This window comes from Melanotaenia boesemani, unplaced genomic scaffold (assembly GCF_017639745.1).
Source record: "Melanotaenia boesemani isolate fMelBoe1 unplaced genomic scaffold, fMelBoe1.pri S9Exx1, whole genome shotgun sequence".
NCBI classification, from domain to species: domain Eukaryota; kingdom Metazoa; phylum Chordata; class Actinopteri; order Atheriniformes; family Melanotaeniidae; genus Melanotaenia; species Melanotaenia boesemani.
Window position 1 is genome coordinate 343,188 of NW_024580591.1, and position 10,788 is coordinate 353,975.

Genomic DNA, 10,788 nt, shown 5'->3' on the forward strand with positions numbered 1-10,788 from the left:
CTTCATCCTCAGGATGGTCTAAGACACACAACTCATTAACCCATTCCTCATTAAAATCTATGTCTTTGTAAAACTTGTTTGATTGCTTTAAAAACCGTAAAGCTTGCCTAATATGCATTGTATCCACAAACTCATACTGATAATGGCCTTTATAAGTTAACTTACGTTTTAATTTTACTGCCAATAAAGAGCCCTCCATATTTGATCGGGGCAACATTTTAGATGTTTGAACTACGTTGGATGGAACGCAGGTTACTGGTCCATGAACTCCATTTTGGCCACCTTTGGGTAATGCAAGCATTTTCATGAACGGAATATTTAAAGCAATCAAATGTTGTTCTAACCTGTTCAAACAAGCCAATTCTGGGGGAACTCGATCAACTACCAAATTATTTGTTACACTTTCAGCAGGCATTTGCTCATGTGAAATTTTATGATGACAAGTGTAACAAATCCAAAGATGCCCTCTACTTGAAGCCATAATCTGACACGGCTGAACACAATCCTCCCTACATTCATGTAAATAGTCAGTTTTAATACACCTATCTGCCAAAGAAGCTATGGCCGCAGTCTTGTTATAAGCATCCTTTCTACAACTTAACACCTGATGTGGAAACAACAGCCTGAAACACACACAACAGATATACTCAGGACCATGTTCCACTTTGTTTAAAAACCTCTCAGTGAAGAACTCAATGTCCTGTGTTTTGTCTTTATTTTTAATTTCTTGCCTCTTTGATTTCACAACTCTTTTAACTATTTCTCTGTGACGCGCATCTTTCGCATATCTTATTTTGCTTTGCTCTTTAACATTTTCACGATGACGCACATCTAGTGCATATTTTATTTTGCTTTGATCTTTAACATTTTCACGATGACGCGCATCAAGGGCATATTTTATTTTGCTTCGGCCTCTCACATTTTCACGATGACGCGCATCTTTTGCATATCTTATTTTGCTTTGGCCTCTCACATTTTCACGGTGAAGCGCATCTAATGCATATTTTATTTTTTTACGGTCTTTTACATTTTCACGGTGTCGTGCATCTAGTGCATATTTTATTTTATTTAGATTCCTAATTTGGGTTCTTCTCATTACTTTATCATATTTAGAAATATATAAACCTCTGTCGCGCTCTATGTCCTTTTTGCAAACTGACGTGTCACTTTCGGATGAAACATCTCTAATTAAATCTTTGCCTGACAATCTAGTACGACACGCTTCTGAAACATTTACTTTACAGTACCCATAACAACTTTCTAGTTTGGGTTCTTTAACGCAAACTACAGTTTCATAATGATTACCAAGGCAGTTTTCTAAATAAACGGATTTTTCTGACACACAACTGCTACTGCATCCATATTTTAGCCAACGACCACCAATAAATGTAAACACATTAATACCCAATAAATCTGCTGTGGCTTGTATTTCTAATTCTGTCGCCCAGCTGCTAACGTAACGCATTTTTGATCTGTCGACGTAATCTGCCACAGAGGAATAACCTTCTCTCAAACTACTTTTATATTTCAAATCATTTTTCAATAAATATTTAACAACCGCTCTCCTAATTTTGATGTGATGCTTTTGTGTGCCACTCACTGCCTGAGAAACGGCCCTAAAATAGCAGCTACCATCAGCAACTATGTCTCTATTTTGGCACGGAACGCCTAATTCACCGACACGACTAGACGCAGCGCTATTTACACTTTCATACTCTATATTTAATTTGGTACACAATCTTTGACAGGTATTTTCACAGAGAGGGTTAAACATAAGCTTCTCATGTCCTTCACTGACTACTTCCACATCTGAACTAACCTGCCGACTTAACAAAACCTGTTCCTCAACAGCAAAATCTTCATCTGAAAAAACCATTGAAACATTAATACGGCCTTTCTTTGGTGTATGTTTAGATGGGCTGGAAAGGCCAACTTCATCACAATCTGCTGACAGCTGACGTTTTACACGTTGCTTATTGCCATCATCAGATTCACCAACAAATAAGCTACTCGACACATCACACTCCCTACTCACATCAACACCATTTATTTCAAAAGGCTTGCTACTACCACCAAACATCACTGCCAAACAACTAAAGTGATCAAACACTTCCCTAATGGAACCAAAGTACAAAACTACACTGGTACCATTAACATCCACCATGCCAGTAGCACTGCGTGAATGAGAATCAACAACAGCAAACCTACCACTAGCAGAAATTACAGCACATGTATTTGAACACAAGGTCAAAAGACATGTCTGGTACTGAGATAACATCCTTTCCAGCCCATGTTCTAGAGTCACATATGCTCCACACTCAATAAACTCTCCTTCAGTCACAGTGACATCACCACTAACAGTCTCAGGGAACGAAAACTTAAAGTTCTGCCAGTATAAAACGTGGTCGTTCGGCAACTCCGGGATCATCAAAAAGTTCTCTCCTGGAGGAATTTTACCATGGTCCTTCAGATGCGTATAAAGCTGATCTCCTAACCACAGAGCTAAATCTAAATCTTCTGTCTTCCAATCAAACACACTAGACACCATATGTCTGGCCAAACTAACCAACCCTATAGCCATACACTGAACTCCCGGATTTCTAAACCGACTGTGCCCCTGGTGAACTGAACCCCTAACAACATCAACATTACCCATACTCACCTCACTTACCTTCGCAGTAGTTGCCTCATCTTCATCAGTAGAAGACAACACACCCGGGCTCTGTGTTGTCGCAACCTAATCATAAAGGATATCAACATGCAATGGGCTCTAATCACTGTCATGTGTATAATCTGTGCACTGACATTTGTTCTCTGTCATGCTGAGTATGTTTAATTTGATAATTTAAAACAATTTAGCAAAACCCCTAAATACATGAAAAAAGTGTTTTTTCCTTAATTAACAAATAATATATACTTTACAGATATTGTTCATGTAAATGGTACTCACCGTCGTCTCGTCAGTGCAGCCAGAAGGGACCGGATGCCTGGACGTTGCCCCCGCCTCAAGACAAAAATTGCAAAGACACATCTTCAGAGATGATTCATACATATATATGATACATGTATACATATATATACACATATACACACACAGACACACACATGCACATAAAAATACACAAATCTTAAGCACAATTACATTTCTTACCTTCTTCGACTCCAGAGCGGCCTTGGAGTCAGAAGAAATCCCTCGGCTGGATGCAGTCTCAAATAGAAAAGAAACGAAAACAAAGTTTATTTCACTTTACAAACACAGGAAAAAGAATAAATACAAAGATTTCCTTTCCAAAATCTACTTACCCTTCGAGTCCTCTTGGAGTGGTGTTTCACACGCAGCGTCTGTCCAAAGCACAAACAGAACACATTTAGCGTTATAGAAGCCTATCATTAATCATTTAGACTTTCAGAATAAAACATTTTATGATAACACCTAAACACATGTTTGTCTGGATGCAATTTACCTTTGGCGGTGAAACACCAGCAAAGTCAGCAGGAGATGTCAGATTTGATGGAGAAACCTTCTCCATCTCCTCCAACATCTCACTGCTGAACAGCACAGGATTCAGGGGGATGCCAGCCGGCTAGAAATACAAAAACAGATATACACAAACGTTGGCTTTTACTGCTTTACCCATTTAACTTCCAGCAAACATTTCACTTCATGTTTTAATATACAAATATCATACAAACCTCCCGCTGAACTGCACTGCATCCTCCAGAGGACTGAAAGAGAAAAAATATATAGACAAAATAAACAAAGGGGATTTTGGTCTGTGAAAAATCAATCAAATGTGAGTCTGCCAGCTGTGACATTTCATGCCATATTATTACCTTGCCGCTCGGACCAACGACAGTCCACTCCTCGGGCCCAGGGCTACGACGCACCCTCACCTCTCCCTTCACAACCACACGGGGAGTGAAGCGAGAAGGTGGGGATGGACGAGACACCGGCGGGGCTGGCGGCACGGTCTCCAGTTGCTTCAATCAAAAAATAAAGACATAATCATAAACAATATGCCTTTTCCACACTTGGTCAGCAGCCAAAATTACATCAAGTGAATGCCTGCATATATTTCATAAGACGATTTAATTGTTTAAAATTAAAGGAACAACCGTGTAAGCAACCGTCCACAGCAGCTGGGCGAAGATCTCCATGCCGACGTCATCACTCAGGTGGACCTACGAGGACGACATTCATGAAATGTATCTTTTTCCACAAAATCTCTCACTAGATACACACAGCTCTACACAGATAGTCTATCATCTCAAGATCAGAAGGTCCTGGATTCCATCTCAGCCTCTGACATGAACACGATTGCATCAAACCATGACAAGAAAAATGATCTACTTACACCATCGCGACTCCACAGGTTGAGACACTGCCGGGGGAAGTGGTCCGCGATGTGGAAGTACTTCACAGCTTTAACAAAAACACATAGCAGAGCTCTTTATGCTAGTAAAACAACAGAATTTATACATCTATATACCACTACACTGAAGATAAACTACAGCCATATTTCTGATGTAATCTGCAATAAACATGCAACAGCGCAGGCACATATTTTCACGTACCCATGCGGGCTGCCACACGGTGGAACTCCTGGCGGTAGAGCTCTTGCAGGGAGTCCTCAACGGTCAACCTCGGAGGAAAGTCCAGCACACACACCTTCGGCCAGCGACTGCAGACGGTGGCCAGGTACCGCTCGAAGTCTGCAGCCGCACGACCGATGGTGTGCTTGGCGGTCAAGTCATTGCTCGGAGCCAAGACGCACACCAAGTCGGGATCCTGAGGCACCTCAGCATGAAGCACCTCAGTTCTCAACTCGGTGGCGCTTGCCCCCGGCGTTGACATGAACCCCCATGCCAGACGACCCTCAGGCAACCGCACGATGCCATCTAAAAGACAAAGAAAGTTTCTACTGTATTTGTTTCTGTCTGTGTAACATTTTATAAAATACATTAATACAGTACATTAATACTTTATTGAACATAAAAATAAAAAGTAAATACCTGCAAGGCTTCGAAGATGGGAGTCACCAATAGCAAAAACCACCTGAATGAAAAGATGTTGGTATTTATAGCACCGTGTATTGTTCACTTGGGTTTTCATTACGTTAGTATATTTCAAACACAGCATTACCTTTTTGCCGTGGGACTCCGACGGAAGAACCAACTTGTGCTGCCGCCCTGTGAGCACCGACACCTCCCACCTCCTCACCTTGTGCCGGTGCCCAGTGCCATGCGCTACAGACATACAGAAAAAAACTGATCAGTACAATCACAGAATATGTGCACACTTGTTGTCAATCACTGAATCACAACCAATTAAAAATGCTTGGATACATACGTGCACAGTGGTCCATGGGGAGCTGAGGAGAAACATCAAGGGTCAGTCTGTTGGCAGCCCTCCTCTTAGCCGCCTCCGAAAGCCTGAAGTTCTTCTTTCTCGGCATCTCTAGAAAAGAAAAAAACCCACACACACACGCACCCTGGCGCACACACACAAACACACACCCAGCAGAAAGCAACACACCCACTCACACAAACAATCTTACACAAGTACTGGAAAACAGAGACAAAATAAGTTAGACTATATATATATATATATAGATATATATAGATATATATATATATATATCTATATATATATATAGATATATATATATGTTAGATATTGATAATTATCAAAACATTTATAAACATTAGTATTGGTCTGGCCATTTTATCCTATTGCGCAATAGGGTTGTGCATCTTCACAGTCCATCATGTAGCTTAAAACTACAGTTATTACTTCCTCCTAACCAATCACAAACGGAGACCCAGGCATGTTCAATCATCAAGCCATACCCCTCTCAAAACACGACAGACATGTGAATGAATGATGTGGGACTCCACAAGACCAAAGAAAAGGTAGTTCACACACATTTATGGATAATGAAAAAGGAGCATAATCAGTATGGAGGACGTAAAGTGACACAATCAATTAATTAAATATATCATCCAATAATTATTTAAACGTGTCATTAAATAATGAAAATGATAATTAAACACATAAATGTGTTATTAAATGTATCATTAATTAATTAAAATACAAACGAATATATGTAAAACATTTATAATTATTTAATAAATAATTATATGTATATTAAATTATATTGCCACTGAGCAATGCTTGTAACACAGAATGATCGAACCACGAACTTGTATGTCACACCTCACTAATCTAAGTGTAATAACTTTCATGATAAAGACTTTTAGCAGAGGGAATCACCCCATTATCACAGTAAAAATGGCCTTAAATGTTAAAGGAGCTTAAACCAGAAACACACTGCAATAAACCAGCAAACATGATCCTAAAAAAACATATAACACCAGAGAAATAAATAGTGAAATAGAGAAATAATTATATGTTTTTACACATATTCATTTGTATTTTAATTAATTAAAGATACATTTAATAACACATTTATGTGTTTAATTATCATTTTCATTATTTAATAACACATTTATGTATGTCATTATCATTTTAATTATATAATGACACATTTAAGTAATTATTGAATGATATATTTAATTAATTCAATTGTGTACCTTTACGTCCTCCATAAATCAGAAGTGGCAAATTCATAATTAAATTATATTGCCACTAAGTCATGCTTGTAACACAGAATGATCGAACCACGAACTTGTATGTCACACCTCACTAATCTAAGTGTAATAACTATCATGATAAAGAATTTTAGCAGAGGGAATCACCCCATTATCACAGTAAAAATGGCCTTAAATGTTTAGCAAATAAGGAGCTTAAACCAGAAACACACTGCAATAAACCAGCAAACATGATTCTAAAAAAACATATAACACCAGAGAAATAATTATATGTTTTTACACATACTCATTTGTACTTTAATTCATTAATGATACATTTAATAACACATTTATGTGTTTAATTATCATTTCCATTATTTAATAACACATTTATGTATGTCATTATCATTTTAATTATATAATGACACATTTAAGTAATTATTGAATGATATATTTAATTAATTCAATTGTGTACCTTTACGTCCTCCATAAATCAGAAGTGGCAAATTCATAATTAAATTATATTGCCACTGAGACATGTAACACAGAATGATCGAACCACGAACTTGTATGTCACACCTCACTAATCTAAGTGTAAGAACTATCATGATAAAGTATTTTAGGAGAGGGAATCACCCCATTATTACAGTAAAAACGGCCTTAAATGTTTAGCAAATAAGCAGCTTAAATGAGAAACACACTGCAATAAACAAAGCAAGCAGAAACATGATCCTAAAAAAAAAAAAAAAAAAAAAAAAAAAAACACCAGCTAACCTAGCTTGCTTCTCCTAAATATATATCCTTGGGATTTATTTTACTAAATATTCGATTGCTTTGGACAGTAGTGTTAACACATTATTATTTTAGTTCACTTTAAATAATAATAATAGTGATAAACTATCATTTTAATGCAGAGTATTTAACAGGTTACACGTCACATTAATCCACTTCGACCTGCTGTAAGCTAACACGGTGTAGAAAAAAGTTTCTTTTCCATTAATAAAAATCTTAAACTTACCAAGCAAAGCCACAAACACGTCCGAGAAGCTGAAGAAGGTGTCCTGGATCGAAAAGGTCGAAGTTTGCTGGATAAATCCACAAGAGTGCCAAAGTTTTTCAGTCTGCTGTGAACTAGACGTATTGTCTGATCAGAAGCTGAGCTGAAAAGACCGAGGCTCGTTCACAGTCACACAAAATGTCCGACGGAAAATGCATCTTTCAAAAATCATCCAATCAGAGTTATGATCCTTGTCAACACGCAGTCACTTGGTTCGTGTAGCCCCTAAAAGCCATGCGCATAAAGTCCGTTTTGATTTGACAAATAGACACGAAGACCGGGAGAGAATTGCGGTGTGGAGGTCCTAACAGTGCAAGAAAAAAAACAAAGAGGCTGATTAAACAAAACTCCGCAAAAAATGGATAAACAAAAAAGAAATAATAACATACAATATAAGGAAATATTTTTTAGGTTGCTGTGGTGACTGCAGGTAGTCACGTGATCTGCGGCAGTGTAATGTTTTAGATTACATTTTACCGCACTTTCAGGTCCTCAACTTGGACAAGTGGCTGCAGATGCTTCGAATGATGACTGCCATTTTATTACCCTAATGTATAGAAGGAAACACTATTATATCACTATATAATACCTAATACCATTCACTTTTTCTTATGTGAGCTTAATAATAATTACATCTGTAACCCTGTTTATTGTTCTAACCATAAAACTAAATAAATAAAACTATTGTTAAATATGAACTGACATAAGCAGAATAACTGAATAATTAATATTTTTTTTTACAATCACATCTTTTTTTTTTTTTTTTTTAACTAATATCCAGCAGGACCAAGCTGTCTTTTCATTAATCTTGCTGTTGAGGCCTTGTCTGTTAAAGGATGTGTGGTGTGTGTCTATGTATGTACACACATGTATACACACACACACTAAAAACTGCTGGGTTAAAAAAGAACCCAATCTTAACCCTGCTGCTGGGTCAAATATGGATCGACTCAGCACTGCTTTATTTTAAATCAGCAGGAATGGGTTATGTGTTGGACCCAGCACATTGGTTCATATTTTCTACTCTAAAAATGGATTAAAATGACCTGGCTGTATAGTTATATGTATATATATATATATATATATATATATATATATATATATATATTATAATATGGGTTATTAAACTACTAACAATTGGTTTAAAATGACCCAATATATTTATTTTAAATCTGCCTTTATAAATGGAATATAATAATAAAACACGTTTCAGTCATTCACTGGAAAACAAGGCACATGATCTCAATTTGTAAAAAGTGCAGAAATACAATGGAAAAAACTAAAATGAAAAAACATAATAGCTATTTAATATCTGGTCCTCTTCAGCTGATTTACAACGCAAATGTTCTGAAACACTCATCGAATGTACTCAAAAGAGATGGGTCTTCAATGGCTGTACTATATATATATGTATATATATATATACATATGTATATATATACATATACATCCCTTAAATCCACAACAAAACTGTGGATTTAAGGGAATGAGGAAGCTTCTATGCATCATTTATTTAATGTCATCCACTAACATTTCCTCTCTATTGAAGCAAAACTGTAATTTTTCTAGTGTCTTTGGGCTTCATACAGTAGTTTGTCTGTTATTTCTCTATCAGCAGTGTCAGCTTGTCACTAATTTTCAACTTCTTATGACTGACTGAATTGTCCATGACACTAACTGCACAATGACTTGTGATGGTTAGGTCATATCTGCAAACAAATACATGGGATCTGCAGCAAAGTTGACAGTATTCATACTTGTTAGGTCCTTAACACATGAAAACACCTGTTGCCATGGAAATAGGTTCCCTCTGGATGGAGAGTTGAAGTGCTGGCTTCCTACTGTTTAGGACTCAGCTACCTCCATGTACATTATTTGAAAACAATCACACAGGTACACCGTGCTGAGTTAACCCATCTATGCCTGTCCCATGAAAAAATGGTAAGAAAAGTACACATTTTTAAATATGATTTGGCCCTTTAACAAAATGTAAATAATGGTATCTACCATTTATTACCATATGATATATTAAAAATAATATAATATGGTTTTCTCCTTCTGGGTATCTATTAGGGAACAGAGGACAAGTATGACATTGTGTTCAACAGGATTTTGAACAAACTTTATTCCTTAAATTGAAACAAACTGTCTCAGAAATGAGACATGTATGTGACACATATGTCACGTCAGGCTCTTATGGCTTGAGGTAAAAAGGTGAATGACACGGGTGGCGGGGGCCAGGAGGCTCGGACCCGATGGATGCCGCTTGCGGCTTTAATTAGGGTCCGAGCCATACAAAGTATGGCAAGGCCCTATTGTGGTTGAAATGTTTATTCTTATTATTACGTTTCTCCTTCTTCTAAGCGCTTCGACGCCAAATTTGACCCCCTAAACACCCATGAAAAGTTGTGAAACTTGGCACACACGTCAAGCCCGGCGAAAATCGGAGATTATAAGGTCCGCATACACTTCAATGCAAAATTAGCTCAACAGCGCCACCTACAGTCACCAAAAATCACCACATGAATGGGGCCCAGGAAGTCTACTTCAACGTAGGAAGACGAAACTCGGCACACACGTGTACCACCCCGTGTTGACCAAAAAACTCAATGTAACACCTGTCGCCATGGCAACGGGGTGCCCGCCATCTTGGCGTGTGCGGCCATTTTTTGGCCATTTTTTTCACTTTACACACATCGTATTTGAACGAACTAGTCTGAGGGGATTCGTGCGATTGACTCCAAACTTGGTGGGAAGCTTCCTGACAAGTTGGGGACCAAAAATTGTTCAAATCTTTCTAATAGCAGGAAACGTGTTACCGTGGCAACAGACGGAAAAACGCCTTCTCGCCATGAAACACGGTTTGCTCATATCTCCATAGAAATACGTGCGATCTGCACCAAAGTTCACAGTATTCATACCTGTGACACCCCAAGTCCAGCAAAGAAGTCAATCAAACACCTGTTGCCATGGTAACGGGGTGCCCGCCATCTTGGATTTCACTCCCATTTCAACGAACTAGTCTGAGGGGATTCGTGCGACCGACTCCAAACTTGGTGGGAAGCTTCCTGACAAGTTGGGGACCAAACGCTATTCAAATCTTTCTAATAGCAGAAAGCGTGTTACCGTGGCAACCGACG

General features: G+C 38.0%; 1 protein-coding gene across 1 annotated transcript; it reads right to left on the bottom strand.

The window, feature by feature from the left end:
- Positions 1–252: 252 nt before the first annotated feature.
- On the bottom strand, positions 253–5,456 carry LOC121636110. Its single transcript, XM_041979415.1, has 14 exons — positions 5,351–5,456; positions 5,144–5,247; positions 5,014–5,056; positions 4,576–4,899; positions 4,356–4,423; positions 4,117–4,182; positions 3,835–3,981; positions 3,694–3,726; positions 3,465–3,584; positions 3,304–3,342; positions 3,152–3,208; positions 2,951–3,004; positions 2,567–2,737; positions 253–282 (listed from the first exon to the last, which is right to left on the bottom strand). Exons 1-14 carry the CDS (start codon positions 5,454–5,456, stop codon positions 253–255), a joined length of 1,362 nt encoding a protein of 453 aa, XP_041835349.1.
- Between the last annotated feature and the right edge of the window lie 5,332 nt (positions 5,457–10,788).

Bases quoted from the DNA above. Each gene is read 5' to 3' on its own strand.
- LOC121636110 (XM_041979415.1), bottom strand. From the start codon at position 5,456: ATGCCGAGAAAGAAGAACTTCAGGCTTTCGGAGGCGGCTAAGAGGAGG. The intron at 5,057-5,143 runs GTAATGCTGTGT...CTTTTCATTCAG, and splicing joins CGGAGTCCCACGGCAAAAAG to GTGGTTTTTGCTATTGGTGA. The intron at 2,738-2,950 runs GTGAGTACCATT...CTTTATGATTAG, and splicing joins GCTGCACTGACGAGACGACG to GTTGCGACAACACAGAGCCC.